Below are 21,373 nucleotides of genomic sequence, written 5' to 3'. Positions count from 1 at the left end.
GGAACAGAGAACTCTAGTTCAGGGATGTTCGGGGTACCCCATTTCAGGTGTTTCAGGTGACTCTGGAACCAACAAGGCACTGCAAGAGATGACTGTGTGCTACAGGGGGCCATGAAGTCCTATTCTGCCTGGGGGAACTGGCCCCAGAAATGAGTCAGGTCAGCCTAGCATAGGAGCTTGGAAGATCCCAGCTTTAAGGAGCTGGAGAGAGGAGAAGCAAGGAATAACATGGTTGAGATCATGAGGATACTGAAAATCAAATCAATTGAAAACCCTCCAAATCATACTTTATCATCTATCTTGTTACTACTGTCTCCTCATTTCACATCCTCTGATCATACATGCTCAGTTCTCAAGGTATAAAGTATGCAATTACCCACAATCATTCAGAAAATACTGAAAAAGCAAGACAGAGCTCCATGGCTTGCCCCTACACTCCCCTCCCTTTGATTCATTTACTCACTAATTTTTAAATCAATATCCACTGAATATCTACAAGGCACCAAGGAGCAGGCTGGAACTGGGGCCACAAAGGCAATGACAACACTATTCCTGCCACCAAGGAACTCATTGAGTATCTGTTTCAGAGGCAAGTAAATAATTCTTTGAGGTACAAAACAGGTTATACAGTATAATCCATTTTGCATGTATGTTATCTGAAGAAATAATGACATTTAAAATCAAGATATACACCACCTTGATCTGCTGAACTAACAAAATTATTCAAAAGAAAATTCAGTAATTTGGTTTTTTTTCTAAGTACCAAAAACAAATCAACTTGTGCTATAGTGCTGCAGAAACAAGAACGATTGGTGGGCTAAAGCTTCAGATAAGCAAATCTGGGTTCTCTCAAAGTCTGAGTGCAAACCAGAAGCTTCCTCAGGAGTCATCAGGTCTCTTTCCTGCAAGCATTCTATCATTCATCTCTTCTCTGCTTCAGCCAGTTTTTGCTGAGCCCCTAAAATGTGCCTGGAATCAAGAATAGAAACTGACATGCAGGCAGCCAAGAATGGTGCTAGGAATTAGCCTAGGGTCTCTGTCCCACAGCACATGCTCAACAAATATTTATTACCACTGAGGTAAGTGTCAAACCAGGGGGTGCACAGAGGGCCAAAATATCAGGGGACAAAGGATGTACCAAATCCTGTAACTGAACCCTACCCTGAGAGGAGCAGGAAGTGAGTGACAATGTATGAACCAGGTGAGGAATAGCCTCATGGGCAGAGTGGAATGACAGACATACCAGGGCAGGACCACGTGGGTGCTCCCCACATGGAAGAGCCAGGACTTCATCCTGAGGGTGAGAGAAGCCTCTGAAGGTTCTACACCAAAGACTGAGACCAGATAAGCACTGCAGAAGGTTAACCCAGGCAAGAGGGTGAGGTGGGGCTGGAAGCAGAGAGACTAGTTAGGAGGCTGTTGGAGCAGAGTAGGAGGCAGCCGATGATGATTTGAACTCAGACTAGAAATGGAGACAAAACAAGATGAAAGGACTCGAAAGCGTGAGCGATAGAGAAACCTGACACTGGAGGTTGATGATTACAGAGAGAGAGAGTGGGGTCTAGGAGGCCCCCAGCTAGCTGACTTGAATGTAATGGATGACTGCTCTTCACCTAGGTGATGAACAGAGTGTAGGGGCACTGAGTGGGGTGTGAAGACGGGGTAGGGTTTGGACATGGTACACCGGGGACACCCAGGACATGGCTGGCTCCACAGGTCTGGGCACTGCAGAGACCGGGGCTGGGAGCCTTAGGCAGTGATGGCAGGCAAGGCCGCGGTATCAGGAAAAAGTAGCATCCTGCTGGGAGGCTGGCCCACTCTCCCAACAGCTCTCAAAACTCCAAAATGCAGGAGTCTTTGAACACAGCAACTCACATTTCCCCAGCAAATCCCAGCCAAGAAAATAATTTTAAATCATGTTTGGAGCTAGGTTTAAAATTTGTCTAAGACATTCTGTTCTATCATAAGCCTGAGTTGGTAAGTAGAAGCCCTATAAAAGACCATGTGTGAGATAAAGTTATAGCCAAGGAAAGAATGACTGTGATTCAAGGTACACCTAGCCTGCAGTTACTCTGGAAAAGTCTACTGAGCAAAGAGAGAAGGACAGAGTGAAGAGACACATCCTTGGTATGAATAAAGCGGAAAAATTCTTGAAACACACAGCAATGATATTCAGTTGTGAAAAATTCCACACATAGGAATGGCCCAATAACTGTTTTTCTTTCTTCCTTCTCAACTAAGATAAAAAGAAGATAGAGATTTCTAGTAGAGATGAAAATTCTGGAGAAATCTCTCTGACCAAGATGGTGCCAGGAATGGCTCTTTAAGCTGAAGTACTCAGAGGGCATGACTGCACAACATTGCAAGGTGCTTTTGATTATTTTTTGGTCTGCAAACTGGCCTGAATTTCTGGAGGGCTGCAATTTTATACTGAATGCAAAGTGGATTCTAAAGGCACGCCTAATCAGTCTGAGTCCACTTAAGATTAAATTATGAAAATATTATTAAGTTAAACCATTCAACTCTGCCATTTATAATAGGAAGGAATGGTCACATATCAGCAACTTCAATGATTTGGCCTAATGGTGCTCCTGGTGAGAGATAATGTTTGCCCGGTGACCTAGCTGTGCACTGCTTGGTAAAGACTGCGCTACATGAAGTGTTTCTGTGACTACTTAATGCTTGCTATATTCAACCATATTAATAATTGATTTTTACTTTAGGGAAGTTAAAACTTGAAATACAAGCCTTATTAATCATAAGGCAGAGTTACCAAGAGATAAGAATTACCTAGTTACAGGGGAGGACATACCTTGGAAGGGGGTAAGAGAGAAAATCAAAATCATGTTTACAGCTGGAAGCACCCACCTACAGTACAAACTGAAGGCAAACATCCTACTTGCTGCCAAGTGTGTGCGGTAAAGGGCTCAGGGTTATGTATGTCACCTGCAGTGTCTTCCAGCACCTGCCCCTCTCACCCGAGAATCAGAGGAGAAAGGGGCACTTTGTCCCATCAAACATCAAGACTGTCTCTGGTCTTTCCTTTCTTCCTCTGGCAGGAGCTCTCTCATGCCCTGGACCCATCACATTCCTGTTCACAGCAATGCAGACCGAGGTACAACAGGGCACAGAAGCACATGCAGTGATGATTCAATCATTTAGCACTTCCAGAAAAAAATGGCAACACAATAAGGAACCTCTAAGCCACCTTCCAACCGATCTACACAGACAACCAATGAGAAACACAAATGGAGAAGAGATTCCATGAGCCCTGGGACTTGGGGTACCAACAACACACCCCTGACTTTGAGAGTTCCAACTGTATATACCAGAGACCAAAGTAGGTTCAAGAGGATCACTGGGTCCAGTACCCAACTCCCTCCCCTGGGACATGCAGTGTTGCAGAAAGTCACAGAGGAAAGTTGGGCAAGTTCACCTTATCCCATGGTCTAGGCAGGCCAATGAAGAGCTATAAACTGCCCCCAGTGTGACCCCATTTCTGGCCTCTGTGCCCAAATGGCTGGAAGGAGAAGAATACCAGCACAGCTCTCAATTATTCTCTGACCTGGTGTGTTTTAAAAAGGACTACAGTCCTGGTGGAGACAGCAGGGTGGCAAGAGGGGTCACAGATGAGACATTCAGAGCACTCTGGGGGCAGGATTTCTGTCACAACTCACCAACGAGCAGTATGAGTGGCTCAGCCTCCATCCCCAGGTAGGGTGGGCTGTGGCTTCCCTGCCCCAGACCCAGCTCCTCAGTCATGTGGCGGGTTCCACCTGGAGACCAGTCCCCAACAGCATGCTAAGTGGGTGAGCACAAAGGGCAGGTGGAGGTCAGTCATAGCTAGGGCACAGAGAGCATGAGTCACCAAAAGCACAAGTTTCAACAACTACAGAAGGAAAGAAAACAAACAACAAAACTTGGAGATACATCCTCCAGCTTTAAGTGGCCTGCCTTCTCAGCCATGCCCAGCCCAAACCCCATGGCTGGTGGGTGCCAGGAACTAAAGACCAAGTAAGTCCCCATCAGGGGTGCTAGTAGTTTGAGGGCAAAAAGAGGAGTTTCAAACACGTGTGCACAGAGGAAGAGGGTGCAACTTTTCCTCACTGTCTTCTCCACGTGGTTGCTACAGGTAAGGAAGGCAGGCCCCAGACATAGAGCATTCCCTGAATGATGCAAAACCCACCCACAGAAGGTAAGAAAGAGACCCTTCTTAGGAGATGATGCACCAAAACCAAATTTACAAAACAAATAAGCAGGTAAAGCATCCAAGAGAATCCTCTCACTTTATCATGTGATACATATCAGGCCCAATTCCAAAATGAATCAACAAGAAAATATAAATATAAAAACATCATGGTTAGGGGGGATATGCATAAAATTCTGTAACAAAGTGAAGGAAATAGACATCTCATATAGGAGTTGGATGGAGAATATATTCTTCAAAAGGATTTGTCCCAGGACACAGAAGTGCATGAGACAATAGTTTTGGATTTTCAAATAAATATGTCAACTTTCCCAAATTAATTTACAAATTTAACACAATGATAACAAAACTTACAAATCACTTTTTTAAAATGACTATAAAATTCACAGGTAGCAACAGCGTACTCTGAAGTACCAGGAATAACAAAGACCGCAAGGAATGATCGCTCTAGGCCTTGGGTAAAAATGAACAGAAATGGAGAACACTGGTGGGAGCATAAATTCACACATCCTTTCCAGAGGGCAACTATTCAACCCCAAACAAGATGCAACTGTACATACCTTCTAACTCAACAACTCTATCCCCAGGACTTTTGCCCCATGTGGTACACAAATAACTCCCAAGTTTCGTGCTTGGATGGTGTGTCAGGCTGCTCAGGCTGCTGTAACAGATACCACAGACTGTGGGGTGAAAGCAACAGAAATTTACTTGTCACAGTTCTGGAGTGAGGAAGCCCAAGATCAAGGTCTTAATGGGGTTGGTTCCTTCTGAAGCCTCGTATAATAACATCCATAGATAATAAAAACTCTCAACAAAATGGGTATAGAGGCAAGTCCCTCAACATAATAAAGACCATATATGACAAACCCACAGTCAGTATCATACTTAACAGCAAAAAGCTGAAAGCTTTTCCTCTAAGACTGGGAACAAGACAAAGATGCCCACTCTCACCACTTTTATTCAACATACTACTGGAGGTTTTAGCCATGGCAATCAGACAACACAAAGAAATAAAAGGCATCCAGATTGGTAAGGAAGAAATTAAACTGTCACTGTTTACAGATGACATGATAGCATACATAAAAAACATAAAGAATCCACTTCCAAACTACTAAAACTAATAACTGAATTCAGCAAAGTTTCAGTATACAAAATTAATACACAGAAATCTGTTGCACTTCTTTATACTAACAATGAACTAGCAGAATGAAATGAGGAAAACAATTGCATTTACAATTGCATCAAAAATAATAAAATACCTCATAATAAACCTAACCAAGGAGGTGAAAGACCTACACCCTGAAAACTATAAGACACGTGAGAGAAATTAAAGAAGGTACCAATAAATGGAAATACATCCTGTGCTCACAGATAGAATTAATATCATCAAAATGGCCTACCTGCCTAAAGCAATCTACAGATTCAATGCAATCCCTATAAAAATACCAACACCATTCTTCAATGAACTAGAATTGTTCTAAAATTCATATGGAACCACAAAAGACCCCGAATAGCCAAAGCAATCCTGAGAAGAAAGAACAAAGCTGGGAGGATTATGCTCCCCAACTTCAAACTCTACAAAACAATTTAGTGCTGGCACAAGAACAGAACCATAGATCAATAGAACAGAATAGAGAGCCTAGATATAAATCCACACATATATGGCCAATTAATATATGATAAAGGAGCCACAGATATAAAATGGGGAAATGACAGCTCCTTTAACAACTGCTGTTGGCAAAACTGGACAACTACATGTAAGAGAATAAAACTAAATCACTATCTAACTCCATATGCAAAAGTAAACTTGAAATGGATCAAAGACCAGAATTTAAGTCATGAAACCATAAAACTCATAGCAGAAAACATAGGCAAAATCCCTTGAATATAAACATGAACAACTTTTTTTCTGGACACATCTTCTCAGGCAAGGGAAACAAAAGCAAAAATGAACAAATAGGACTACATCAAAGTAAAAATCTTCTGTACAGCAAAAGACACCATCAGCAGAAAAAAAGGCATCCTACAAAATGGGAGAATAGATTAGTAAATGACATATCTGATAAGGGGTTAACATCCAAAATATATAAAGAACTCAGATGCCTCAACACCTGAAAACAAATAACCTGATTAAAAAATGGGTGGAGGATCTGAACAGACACTTCTCCAAAGAAAAAATTCAGATGGCCAACAGCACATGAAAAGATGCTCCACATAGCTAATTATCAGGCAAATACAAATTAATACCACAATGAGGTATCACCTCACACTAGTTAGAATGGCCAACATCCAAAAGACAAGAAACAACAAATGCTCGCAAGTATGTGGAGAAAGGGGAACCCTCCTACACTGTTGGTGGGAATGTAAATTAGTTCAACCATGTGGAAAGCAATATGGAGGTTCCTCAAAAAACTAAAATAGTAATTCTACTACTAGGAATTTACCTGAAGAAAACAAGATCCCTGATTCAAAAAGACATATGCACCCCTATGTTTATCACAGCACTATTTACAATAGCCAAGGTATGGAAGCAACCTAAGTGTCCATCAGTAGATGAATGGATAAAGAAGCTGCGGTACATATACACAATGTAAAATTATTCAGCCTTAATAAGAAAACAACCACCATTTGCAACATCATGGATGGAGCTAGAGGGTATTATGCTCAGTGAAATAAGTCAGGTGGAGAAAGACAAGTACCAATGATTTCACTCAGTTGTGAGTATAATAACAAAGCAAAACTGAAGGAACAATGATAAAGGAGCCATGGACATGCAATGGGGAAATGACAGCCTCTTCAAAAGCTGGTGTTGGCAAAACTGGACAGCTACATGCAAGAGAATGAAACTGGATCACTGTCTAATCCCATACACAAAAGTAAACTTGAAATGGATTAAAGACTTGAATGTAAGTCATGAAACCATAAAACTCTTAGATGACAACATAGGCAAACATCTCCTGCATATAAGCATGAGAAATTCTTCCTGAACACATCTCCTTGAGCAAGTGAAACAAAAGCAAAAATGAACTCATGGGACTACATCAAACTAAAAAGTTTCTGTACGGCAAAGGACACCATCAGCAGAACAAAAAGGCATCTCCTACAGTATGGGAGAATATATTTGTAAATGACATGTCCGACAAGCAGTTAACATTCAAAATATTTAAAGAACTTAAACACCTCAACACCCAAAAAGCAAATAACCTCATCAATAAATGGGCAGAGGATATGAAGAGACAGTTCTCCAAAGAAGAAATTCAGATGGCCAACAGACATATGAAAAGATGCTCCACATCACTAATCATCAGGGAAATGCAAATTAAAACTGCAATGAGATATCACCTCACACCAGTAAGGATGGCCAGCATTGAAAAGACTAAGAACAACAAATGCTAGCAAGATGTGGAGAAAGTGGAATCCTCCTACACTGCTGGTGGGAATGTAAGCTAGTTCAACCATTGTGGAAAGCAATATGGAGGTTCCTCAAAAAACTAAAAATAGAAATACCATTTGACCCGGGAATCCCACTCCTTGGAATTTACCCAAAGAATACAACTTCTCAGATTCAAGAAGGCATATTGCACCCCTATGTTTATCGCAGCACTTTTTACAATAACCAAGATATGGAAGTAACCTCAGTGTCCATCAGTAGATGAATGGATAAAGAAGATGTGGTACATATACACAATGGAATACTATTCGGCCCTCAGAAAGAAACAAATCTTACCATTTGCAACAATATGGATAGAGCTGGAGAACATTATTCTCAGTGAAATAAGCCAGGCGGAGAAAGACAAATGCCAAATGATTTCCCTCATTTGTGGAGTATAACAACGAAGCAAAACTGAAGGAACAAAATAGCAGCAGACTCAGAGACTCCAAGAAGGAACTAGTGGTTAACAAAGGGGAGGAGTGAGTGGGGAGGTGTGTGGGAGGGAGAGAGAAGGGGATTGAGGGGTATTAAGTTTAGCACCCATGGTGTGGGGGAATCATGGGGAGAACAGTGTAAAACAGAGAAGGCACATAGTGGAACTGTGGCATCTTGCTGCACTGATGGACAGTGACTGCATTGGGGTATGGGTGAGGACTTGATAATATGGGTAACTGTAGTAACCACATTGTTTTTCATGTGAAACCTTCATAAGAGTGTATACCAATCATACCTTAATAAAAAGAAAACTGAAGGAACAAAACAGCAGCAGACTCACAGACTCTGCGAAGGGACTTGCGGATACCAAAGGGAAGGGGTTGGGGAGTGTGGGTGGTAAGGGAGGGAGAGAGGGATTAAGGGGCATTATAATTAGCACACACAATATAGGTAGGTCACAAGGAAGGCAGAATAGCATGGAGAAGACAAGTAATGACTTATGGCACCTTACTATGCTGATGGACAGTGATTGCAGTAGTGTGGGGTGGGGGACTTGATAATATGGGTGAATGTAGTATCCACAATGTTGCTCATGTGAAACCTTCATAAGATTGTATGTCAATGATACCTTAATTTTACAAAAATTCAGTCAAAAAAAGGTTTAACCTACTATGTTGGTCAAATAAAATACCTGCAGGTCAATTTGGCTCCACGGGCTGCCAATTTGTGCCAGTCAACATGGTTCCCTACTGGGAAGAGTTCCTGTCACACCAACTCAGCAAGGAGAGACATCAAGTGAAGAAGGACTGAGTCCATCTTTTACATGGGCTTCAATGCCCCAGGGCTGGCAACAGACACCAAGACACCTGTGCAATTGTGTCATCCACACCAAAGTCTGGCTGCCATGATTGATCGATGGAGTCCTGACCGAAAATAAGAAAGCATTCCTAGTAAGAGACAGGAGAGAGGAAATTTCCTCCCAGACAGTCACTGTGGCTCAGGACCAGTATAAGGTGGCAGAGGAAAGTCAGGCCAAGCCATTTGGTGGAAAACACAGTAGCAAAACATGTGACTTTGCTTCAGGAAGAGCTCCCCCTCGGCTCCCATCTCCTCTCCCTGTGGCCAGTTTGAGCCCCACCTCTCCCCTCTCCGTCTGAGTCTGAACCCTACCTCTGCTATTTTCCTTTGCCCTGAAATGCCAAAATGCAAACTTTCAAGTTGCTCTGGGATGGGGAATGTTGGTTTAATTATCATTTGATCATTTTGTACCTCCACTTCCTAACATGATAAATCTCCTCCTCTGCTGTCTGTGATACTCGGGATACAGATGTCCTTAGGAAGCGGCTTCCCTTAAAGGACAACCAGAAAAGGCAGCTGGTCTTACTGATTCCACTTACCTGTTTCTCTTTTTTACCCCAAAGCATATCACCTAGATGCAATTTCTAAACATATAAGACATATGCAACACAACATATAAAATGGGCTGTGAACAGCACAGAACCCTCCTATGGAGTGTCTCCTGGGCATAGCAAAGTATGGAATGTTCCCAGGAATATGCCATTCTAGGTCCTATTTCAATAAGAATAATTGTGAGGTACAAAATTCCACAGTAAATTTATATTAAATACTGGCTATCATGAAAAACTTTAGATCATTAGCAAGAACCATCCAAGAATAATAAGTCAGATAAATATTATTCCTACATGTTGTGCATTTAAGACCTCTTCCCAGCAGCTGGCTCACATTTTTGGAGAGCACTTGGCTACACCATAATTTAAAACCTATCTTTACCTCTCAGCAGATATATCCTCTACTAAAAGCAACAGATTCCTGGGTCTTGAAAAAAAGAGCTGACAGAGGGCTGAGTGCAAAATAAAGATAAATTAAACCAGTTCTAAAAGCAGATGTGGAAAGGACTGGGTTCTCCAAGTGCTCTTGTTTCCTTTGGATCCAGGGACACATGCACGTCACACAGCATGGAGCTCCTGAGGCAGCTCCACACAGGGCACTCTCCTCCACGTACCTGGATAACCCACACACCTTGCAGTTTGTAAGATGGCTTTTAAAATGCCATCTTGACCCAGGTCTGAGGCTCTGGCTTAACGTCAGTCAGTTTCCCTTCCCAGCTCAAGTCCACTCCCCCAACCACATGCCATGCCAGGCTCTCACACTCCAGGCCAGGATACTCAGGCCCTAACTTACTTCCACCAGGGACAGCCCCTATGCTCCAGGGCCCACTGACCTTATTTGAACTGACCAATCCTAAGCCCATTTACCAAACCCTGCCAGATCCTTTGTGTGGAAACCACAACAAAGGTGCTTGTGCTCTCCCTCTGCCTCATGACCGACCCTGTGTCCCGCAGGGCAGCGCTGGGGCATGCTGTGTCCTCCCCAAGGAACTCTGAGCTACGAAACTGTAAAACTCTTTCCAGTTTCTCTCTCTTGATCTACATCTGGCCTCACCATGCCTCACTCAAGGCAATATGGTTAAAATGAGCTTGGACAAACAAAGAGGCAATTCAAAGGTTGTCCTTGATTGCAAATGTCTGGTGGCTGCCGGCAGCTGATCAGAACCTAAAAAATCCTACAAGAGAAGTTCTTCAAAGTCAGAAATGGACAGCTCAACATGTGGGCTAGGAAAAATGATAGTTTTCCTTGCATAAAAACACAAAAGTCACACCCCAAGAAATCTAACATTTACATCCCTCAGAAGGCACTTTCCTGGCATAGGCTCCATCCAGTTAGACACATCGAAATGTGCGATAGTTGCACACAGTGCCCTGGTTACCCCATCTTATGAGACTTAGCTGAAGTGGGGCAGGCATGCAAAGACACCTCCAATCCGTGGCAAGCAGGACATCTTGTAGTAACCTGAATGGTAATGAGCACTTGCTCATTTTCCAGGTAACGCATGGTAAGCCTCCAATAAACAGATGCTATTGGAAAATGACAATCTGAAAGCAAGGCCCGGGTGGTAGCAATGGAAATACGGAGCCTCATCAATGTTAGGAAGAGCTGTCTGCAGCACGGGTCTTACCTTGGTAGCATTTCCTGCATGGACAGAGAAGCAGTAGGTGGTTGACAGGGCTCCCCCCTGGTCATGCTTGGGCATTCTGATTCTTCAAATCTGGTAATTAACTTTGGCACCTTTCTGGTGCAGATCAGAACACTGCAAATTAATAAGCCACTGCAAGCTTAACAAAAAGTATTCACTAAGGTAGAGAGCCTAGCTGCAGTAATCAGTGTCAATATATCTTTCACTGCCAGGAAATACAATTCACACAATTCACCTTACTCTGCCCCTTTACAGTGATTCCCACAGCAGGGGAGAGGCCCTCACTACCTCCAAGCAAGCTACCATATGGCTGCTCAAGAAAGGGCTTTCTCAGCTAGGCTGAGTGTTTTCTTTCTAGCTGCCACTAGGTGTCAGGCACTTAGTTACACCCTTCTGTCTTGCTGCCTTCTCTTAGAGCCCAGGAACCCAGTGTCCCTTGGCAGCTACGGGTGTTCATGTGATTCAGCTCTAGTTGATGGGAGAGGTCTGCAAGGGGCTTCTGACAAAAATGTTGCCTTCCTGATAAGAGGGGCTGACCCCAGCTGGCAGAGCCATCCCCCTCTGCCCACCTTTGGATGTAAATAACTATAGATACTAACACTTGTAATTACAATATAAAAAAATGCATATATACACTCCTAGGTAAGGGTCAGAAGACTAAAGATAAACACGTAGATGGTTATATTAGCTCTATAGAGGTGTGTGTGTAAGAGAGTACCCGCTGAAGAAGGCTATTTTGGTGAAGTTAAAGGGATGTACACTTTAAAAAGAAAAAAATACTGTCAGTTTGGACTCACTGTTAAGAATTAGCGAAATTTACATTGCGAAACTTATGAATATCCATATTATAAGTGACCTGGAAAAATAAGCCAGAGGAAGTGTCCTCACCCTCATTTCTGTGCCTTCCCATTCTAGGTATTCAACCAGTGTGAGTTGGAATACGAGGATGAGAAGTAAGGCTTGCACCCATCTCTTCAGGCACAGAAAGACATTCCATTTGGAGGCAACACAGTGGGATAAAGTTTATGGTGAATTTGTCTGCACATACCACAGGTTTCCATAAAAATGTTTAATTATATTGAGGGCCGAAACCATAAAATTCATCCATAAAGCATCTTTCCTGAGAACTTGTATTGAGGATCTACCACAGGCTCAGGAAAAGATGGAAGGTGGGCAAAAGGTGGTGACTCCCAGCCTCACCAGCAGGCTGAGGAACTCTTGCACACACATTTGGCATTTATCAAAAAGCGTGGAAACAATTAGCACTGAAAATATGTTCTTAAAAAGTTTTTTTTATTTTTGTAATGAGTCCAAAATTTTCTCTTTTGCCTTGTGTTGTGGTGACTCTCCTGGAGGAGGAAAGAGGGAAGGACTCAGAGTTCCATGTGCTGGGTAACAACATAGAACATAAGGCAGCTTTTCAAGGCAAAACACAGAACTCGTTCGACTCTGACCATGGACATTTGATATTAAATCACACATTTCATGTATTATTTCCTCATTCAAGGGAAAAGAAAAGAAAAACACAAGAGTTCTGGGGTTATAGGGACACAAGAAGAAAGAGGAACAGAACCCTGATCAGCCCCAGTGCCTGTGCTCAGCCCCTGCAGGACCTCTCACTAGGGAAGGTGACTTTATCAGGCAAATGCTCCACTTCTCTGAGTCTCAAAATTTTCAACTGCAAAATGGGGATAATATAGAATTATATTAAATTATTTTTTTTGTTGGTCAAAACTGTTAATAGCAGTAATTTCATATGGTCCAACCTAATAATTCCTGCCCTGCTTATTCAGCCCTTTTATGGGATCCAATAAAATTATTTATATGAAGGTACTCAAAAATACTCTATGAAATGAGTATTAACTTTATGAACTGGAGCAATAATCAGTGCTCTAAGCTCTACACATGGAGTGATTTATGAAAAATGGAATTATAGAGGGTAGCCTTCAGAATCATTCTTTATGGTGCAAATCCTGGGCCCAGACCTACCAAGTCAGAAACAGGAGCACTTATGAGGAATGTGCACCATGACAAGTGCTCCCAGTGATAACTCAAGTTTGAGAAAATATTTTTCCTAGGAACTACAGTGGCCTCTTTGGTTTGGGGATGCTTTCTGCTGAGATACAAGTTTTACCCAAATTTTATTTGATTAGTGTGTCTCTTTCATGATCAAATAAAAGAAATTATTGAGAACCTAGTGTGCAGTGTGTTTTTTTTCCCCAACAACTGGGAAGAGACCAAGAAAAACAAGTCAGTAAAATTATCCCAGTCACTAATTAGTTGCTAGGAAATGATAAAACCTGATGGTGTCATCTTTGGCTACAGGTGTCTTTTATCACCTTACTCTATAATCCAAGTCTTTTAAAAAGCTCTCAGATTTGAAGTTCTTAGAGGTGACCCCGACCTCCCTTGCAGTAGGGTAGCTGCCCTATGTCATAACTTACCCCTCAGAATGTAGTTCTGATAGTTCTGATCTGCCTCAGCTCCCACCTTGATCAAACATGTCAGACCTTCAGCCACCACAAATTCATGCACCAAATCCTTGTCATCCTGGCAGAAAAAAGGGGAAAAAAATAAGACTTCAAATACTATCCAAGTCCATCCTCTTCCCAGGCTGTGCTGTTAAAATATGTAGAAGCCTTTGAAGCCAGACAGACCTCTAAAGATTGTTCTGCTCTATTCAAATGAAGCATCTTAACTATTGCCAGAGGAATTTTATAACCAGTCTTCATATTATTGTTGCCAAAGACCAATTATTGCCTTCTGGGCAATCTAATAAAGATAAAGCAAATGAATGCCCTGACCATCAGAAATATTTATAATGTTCTCTTCTTCATTCTTCAAAAATCACCAGGATCTGCACACACAAGTCCCTAGGGATTGGCCACATAAGCTTACTGGGTTTTAACAACATTCGATTGCAGTACAGACCTTTATGAGAAGGATTAAAAGCACCTCATGTGTTTCAAAAGACAGTCCTTAAGGATGGTAGTTACAAGGGAATTGCAAGTGCGATCTAAGAAAGTTCCTCCACGTCCCCAGTTGTGTTGCTTGCAGGATGTGGGGAAGTTGGGGTTCCTATGTCCAGGATCCTCACTGAAGTTAAACCACCTGATGATGTAACTGGCCTCTTGCTAGGCTACCACTTCCACACCTTTAGGCAATAAGCTATTATTGCACTATGTAGAGAACTCAGCCCAGTGCTCTCCACGGAGGCAGAGATGCTAGTGCTTGACCTAATGCCAGGAAAACAAGCCGCGTAATAAACCCTTTCACCCCAAAGAACGTTTTGCTGTCAAGTTCTTTGGTCACATTAAATCCACAGAAAACTTGCCAGGGGATGAAATACATTGGCAAGACAATTGGCAAAAGACAGCAGGGTTCATTGTTGACCAAGGAAAAAGACAGGCTGCTCTTATGGGAGGCATGCTTCAACAGGCTGCCCCTGTGAATGGAGAAACAGTAGATTGTCCCCCAGTGGGTATGTGGTCTGAGGTGGCTTGCCTCCTAGAGGACTGGGCCCCACCCCAGGACTGGAAGCAAGTGGAGGTGACACCTGAGGCAGTAGGGGTGGCCCTTGGTATAGTAAGTAGATCCTTTGGGAAACAGTCCCAGTGAGGCAGCGGGGAATGTGGGTTGGCTGCTTCTCACGGTACTAAATAGGTCTACAGAAGAGACCCAAGAAATGGCACCATGAGAACGTGAGCTGCAAACTACTGTGGATTCACTGAAGAAGGAAATGGCATTGATGTGAGAGAAGGCAGTATGAGAATGCCAGCAGCAAGGTGCCATTGAAGAGGTAAAAAATTCCTTACAGAACGAGATGGCAGTGGTGCCAGGTGCTATGAAGGAGGAAGGGGCCATCAAGGAAAAAGACGAACTCCTGAGAGAAGCACAGGCAGAGGTGGTATGAGAACATCAGCTGGGAAGCACTGAAGTGAAGGTAAGAGAGCTTCTTAAGACTGAGCTAGCATTGCTGTGAGGCACAGTAGAAAAGGTAAAAGTTGCTGCAGAGGAGGCACTCAGGGGAATGGAATGAAAGGTGCCATTAGCCCCAGAAATGAAGGAGCTGGGAAGGATGAAGGGGTGGTGCCAGAGGCACTGACCACTCCTGTATTGTAAGCATGCCCAGTGGTTGTAAAGAAAGTAAAGACCCAGCAGCTGAAAGTTCCCCAAAAAGAGGAGCAGTCCCCTCCCCAGGTCGTGGAGCACTCTATGCTCCACCCCTATACTCAGGCTGAGCTGGAGGATTTGGGCTCCTGGTTTAGGTAGAAGCCCCTGGAATCAATATCAGCTTGGCTCCTGTGTCTGTGGGACTTAGGGGTGGATGGAATTGTTCTGTTGGGATCAGAGATGGGAAAGCTGGCTTCCCTGACAGTGCAGCCCGCCTTGAGGCAGCGATTACAAGATCCACATCAGACCCAAGGGAGTTCATCCCTCCTGGATTGGCTTATGGCTTCACTTTGTGTTGTGTGGCCCAATCAGGGTGATCTACCACCCTCTCCTGTTAGATGGCAGGCATATGCTGAACTCCAACAGGTGTTACAAGAGCTAGACATAAGAAATGCCATCTAAAGTCCAGGGAACTATGGCCCAATAAAGAGATTTTCACTACTGGGATGAAAAATATTGTGCTTCAAATGGTTCCCACATTCCTCTTTGGGTCTCTAGTGGTCATTCTTTCCCCTCACTTAGGGCATCCCATAAGCGAGGTGACACATACAGTATCAGACTTAGGAGAGGCTGAAGCAATGAAAGCATGGAAAGGAATAAGGTCGGCTATTCACAAGAAGAATTTACAGGGCCCCATGAAGGTTATGAGGACCCAGATGGGGGTTAATTTAATAAGGGCAGGAGCAGATGGAAGGAAATTAGAAGGGAAGTCAAATAATATCTTACTAGAGCTATGGCAACAACTGAAACCAGAGCAGCAATTCCAGCCATTACGACCAAAGAGACAGAGGTCAGAGAGAGAGCCACAAGTCTGGCCTGTGTGTTTGCAAGACTTGCTGCTGGAGAGGGAGCCAACCTCACTCGAGCCCACACAGGAAGATGATTGGGGAACATGGTTTGACTGAGGTGAAGGTCAAGGTATCTGCCCTGAGGGACCAGGAGTAGACAGGAGGCCACATGTTGAAATAGCTATCCATTGATCCACAGTGAACATACATGTCCTGGCTCTGGTAGGTATGGGGGCTGAATGTTCACAGATTCATGGTAACCCTAAGTGTTTCCCAGGGATACCCACTGTCATAGATGGTTATTGGGGTAAGGCTATCAGAGTAAAGCAAGCCGAAATCCCTCTGGGAATAGGGCGTCTAGTGTAAAAAAGTATACGGCATATATATCACCCATCCCTGAGTATATTTTGGGGATTGATATTCTGCAGGGTCTATGGTTGCAGACCACTGCAGGTGAGTTCAGACTGAGAGTACGTGTGGTGAACACAGTTCTGACGGGACATGCTAGGCACCCGCACATAGCTTTCCCTGTGCCTTGGTGGGCAACTAATACTAAACAGTACAAACTACCCAGAGGGCATAAAGAGATCGGAGAAACTCTCCAGAAGCTGGAAAAGGCAGTATTATAAAGCCCACCCATAGTCCTTTCAAGTCCCTATTGTGGCCAGTAAAAAATCCAGACAGCTCCTGCCATACGACTGTGGATTACACAGAATGGAAGAAAGTCATACCCCCTATGCATGCTGCTTTCCCCTCTACTGAAGACCTAATGTATACCCTCAGCCATGAATTAGGAACACACCATTATGTGGGAGATTTTGCTAATGCCTTCATTTCCACTGACATTGAGCAGTAAAATCAGGAACAGTTTGCCTTCTCGTGGAAAGGATAGCAATGGACTTTCACCATCCTCCCATAGGGATACCTCCACAGCCCCACCATCTATCACAGACTTGTAGCCCAGGACCTGGCTACATGGGAGGAATTGCCAACGGTGTGGCTTTACCATAATATTGGTGATGTCATGCTCACAGGGGCAGAGGTACAATACACTTTGATAGAAAACCAACTGGCTGCTGTGTATCACACCTTGCTGGCTACAGAATCCATTGCTGGAATGGCCCCAATAAAGAAAATAAGCACCTATCCCAACTTGGGGGGTAAAAGACTGGAACCAAAAGCCAAGGAGTGTTGTGACACAAACACCCACACAAGCCAAGTTTGGTGCTTACCAACAGCTGCATAGTGCCCTCTCTAGTAGCCCCTTGAGTGAAGAACTCCAACGCATATTGGGGCCAGTGACATATACTAGTGAAAAGCAGGAAAAACCTGCTTTTGAACCATTAGTAGCAGAGAGTCCCTATTGGGAAGAAAGAGCCCCTATACCCGAAGATGCATGGTACACAGGTGGCTCCAGCCATGGGCAGCCCCCAAAATGGAGGGCCATAGCTTTCCATCCTAGGACTGAGACAATATGGATGGATGATGGTGAGGGGAACAGTAGCCAATGGGCAGAGTTGCAGGCTGTGTCTTGTGATCAGCCAGGAGCCCTCCCCTATAGTTGTCTGCACTGACAGTTGGGCTGTCTATGGCAGCTTGACCTGTCTCAACCAACCTGGTACCATGCCAACTGGCTGGTTAGTCACCGAACGCATTGGGGGCAAGAACTGTGGCAAGACTTATGGGCCTGTGGTCAGACTAAAATAATTACGGTATACCATGTGACAGGTCATTTGCCACCAGCATCCTCAGGAAATGATGAAGCAGATAAATTGGCCCCGATACGTTGATTAGAAGGAAAGCCTGCCTCTGATGTAGCCCAATGGTTACATCAGCATTCGTTGCATGTGGGGCAAAAGACAATGTGGGCTGTAGCCTGTCGGTGGGGCTTGCCTTTGACCTTTGAAGAAGTTAGTAGAGCCCGGCAGGAGTGTGTCGTGTGCTCCAAAAGGGACTTACACCGAGTTCCACAGCAACATGGGACAATAGCTCAGGGGCCTATACCCCTCGTCAGGTGGCAGATAGACTATATTGGGCCTCTACCTGTGTCAGAAGGATATTGGTATGTTATGACTTGTGTGGACACAGCTACTGGACTTCTGGTTGCTTTTCCTACCCGTTGTGCAGACCAGCAGATGACCAAAAGAGGCCTGGAGCATCTCTTTGCTGCCTATGGCTGACCACAGGTAATTGAGAGTGACCAGGACACCCATTTTACTGAACATACACTGCAAGAATGGGTGCAACAGCTGGGAATCAAATGAAAGTTTCATGTGCTATACAATCTTACCACAGCAGGCATGATGGAGAGGCACAATGGCTTGTTAAAATCTGGACTAATGTCACATAGCAATAGTCTGCACAGATGCTCAGTCTGCATATGGACTGTGCTACGGCGTTTGAAGGAGAGACCCTGAAAGGGATCTCTGAGCTCCATACACATGTTAACACATAGGGCTGCCTCCCCTATACAGCTGAAAGTACCAACCAACGAAGAATCACTGAAGCCAAAGTTCGCCACTAAAATATCTTGCTGCCAGCACTAACTGAACTGAACCGTGGAGACTCCCTTGAGTGGATGTGGCCTTGGAACTTTCAACACATGGACCAACAATGGCTGGCTCTCTTGGCACCCTGGAAACAAGGCCTGGAAGCTGGCCTCCTGTGTATTCCTGGAATAACAGCACAGTGGGCCCTCAAGGTCACAGTAGTATATCCTGAACAGCCAGAAGGTAGGAGCATCTTACTGGGAATTTTGTTTTATCATTATGGCCAGTGCATGCACCTCCAGAAGCACTATATATAGACCCTTCAGTAACCCCCATGGGGAAAGGAGAAAAAGTATGGTATACTAGACCTGGAAGGGACCCCCTTCCTGCTACAGTCCTATCACAAGACCACTCTCTTGCATGCATCCTATCTGATGGACAAGATTTGCCTGTGTTGTTGTCATTAAAACATGTGTCTCCATTGAGCATTGACTCCCCTATACAGAATTTTATTGTTGTTAACAACCATTTGATCAATAAATATGAGAGATGCCCTCTCAAAAAAAAACAAAAAAAACAAAAACATGTGTCTTATCACCCTAAAGTCTTTGTGGATTGGAAACTTCCTCTGGCTTGAGGATTATTAAATTTTTGCTATTAGGAACCTCCTCTGGCTTGAGGATTATTATCATTTTTGTTACCTGTATCAAAATCTTTTTTATCTTAATTTTTGTTGTTATCTCTTGTTGTTATCCTCTGTTGCTATTGTGGAATCTGGTTACAGTGCCAGGGACAATTGTGGGAGACTGAGAGTGTGTAGATTGTAAGGTGAGAATCCTGGAGGGGTGGAGTGTCGGGAAGTTGGGGCCTCTATGGCCAGGATCCTCACTGAACTTAAACCACCTGATGATGTAACTGGCCTGTTGCTAGGCTACCATTTCCACACCTTTAGGCAAAAGCTATCATTGCACTATATAGAGAGCTCGGCCCAGTGCTCTGGGTGATGGGAGAGATGCTAGTGCTCGAGCTACTGCTGGGAGAACAAGCCGGTAAATAAATCCTTTCACCCTAAAGAACGTTTTGCTGTCAAATTCTTTGGTCAGATTGAATCCATAGAGAAATTGCCTGGAGCTGAAACCCATTGGCAAGACACAGGACAAGCAAGGAGGCAGAGCACAGAACCAGTTCTTTATCTGGAGCAGCCACCGCACCCCCTCAAAAAAGCCACTTTTTGCAGACCTGATCACAGAGGCAGAACATGGAAGGAATCTCAGGGGTCATCTAATCCAGTGGTTCTCAAAGACAGGTCTCCAGACCCACAGGCAATGCATTGCCTGGGAACTTGTTAGAAATACAACTACCAGGCTGCACTCTAGACTTACTGGATAGGAAACTCTAATGTGGAGGCTCAGAAATCGGTGCTTAACAAGCCCTCCAGGTGTTTCAGAGTTGCTCAGATAGTTCTCACCCCAGACTCCTTCACAGTAGAATCACCTGGAAAGTTTTGAAAAGGAATAGGTATCAGGACCATACCCAGATGGATTTACTCAGAATTTCTGGGGTGCGCCCCAGGTTCTGCTATTAAATTCCCCAGGAAATCCTAAAGAGCAGCCAGGTCAAAGACTACTGAGCTAATCCTACCTTCTCTTTAGTGATTAAAAGTTGAATGGCAAAATTTTTGCCAGGATCACCTGTGTCCAGCCAGCCCCTAAGCCCAGTCATTTCCATCTAGTACCAATTCCTATGAATCTTTAAGACAGGGATTTTTCCAATACTACCAGGAGATTTCCTCAGCTGGGCAGTGCCTTGTCTCAAAGGAAGCTAGGATAAGGCTGGAACACTCATACTCAATTAAAGCACAGAGTAAAAATAAAAAACTTCAGTGATGTAAATAGTAGAAAGTTTCATGGAATAATGAAAGAATATTATAATAAGAAAGGTCAGCAACCATGGTTTATCTCCAGAAATGAAAAAACAATTCGCCCATCCCTATGTGGAATCAGCCTCACATTTTGATTTTATGGCATTTTCCAATTATACGGGTAGAGGACTTGAGCTAAATGTGATCAATTTACGGGCAGGCCAGGCAAAGGCCCTTTGAAGCAAAAAAGCACTCGCAACATTCAGAGGGCACTGGGCGAGCGGGAGCAATGCTTGTGCCCTGAAGGTAATGAAAGACAGATGTGTTAACTCAGACTTCAAGATAATCATGGCTTTGGAAGCAAGAGAAAATGGGACAATGTCATGTGTTTTGGGAAAATTATTTTACACTCATGGATGAAGGAAATGAAAAATAATTCTCCCTCCATCCATATCCTTTTCCACCAGCATATGTGAAAAGTGAACATTTAGATGAGCTCATGTCTAGTCAAAGTTTTTCCAAGCATGTAACAAACGTTTATTACTTTAAACTAGATTCACACATGACTTCATAATGAAAAAGTGAGAACAAGCTCTCAAGAAACCACTCAAGCTGATCACTAATATTAAATCAGCAGAGAGTTGACCATCTGTTAAAGGCACTTGGAAAAAACTCTGAACAGGGAGAGGAGACTGTTTATAAAAATAATTCAGAACCATAATAAAAATTCATGCACATATATGTAGATAAGGAACTTGGGAAGTGGAAATTTATGGATAATAAGTGTGAAGTATATCTTCCAAATTGGCCATCTACTAGATTTTGAACATATATCCTAACATAAATACACATTAATAAATGATTTTTAAAACATTGTTTCTCAGCTAGCATAAAATCAAATTGAACCCCAACTGATAAGGCATTATCCCTGC

The 21,373-nt window shown here is 43.5% G+C and overlaps 1 protein-coding gene across 10 annotated transcripts in view; it reads right to left on the bottom strand.

Annotated features, from left to right (window-relative positions):
- The window catches only part of FHOD3 (formin homology 2 domain containing 3), a 523,260-nt gene that overhangs the window by 262,724 nt on the left and 239,163 nt on the right, over positions 1 to 21,373 (bottom strand). For all 10 annotated transcript variants that reach the window (XM_073212918.1, XM_073212919.1, XM_073212922.1 and 7 more), the window contains exon 5: positions 13,575 to 13,680. In XM_073212918.1, the coding sequence (XP_073069019.1) occupies positions 13,575 to 13,680 (106 nt within the window). The remainder of the gene's footprint in view (positions 1 to 13,574; positions 13,681 to 21,373) is intronic.

The sequence above is a fragment of the Manis javanica genome, chromosome 9 (genome assembly GCF_040802235.1).
Source record: "Manis javanica isolate MJ-LG chromosome 9, MJ_LKY, whole genome shotgun sequence".
NCBI lineage: Eukaryota > Metazoa > Chordata > Mammalia > Pholidota > Manidae > Manis > Manis javanica.
Note: the sequence above shows the minus strand (reverse complement) of the source record. Positions and strands in the feature narration are given on the sequence as shown.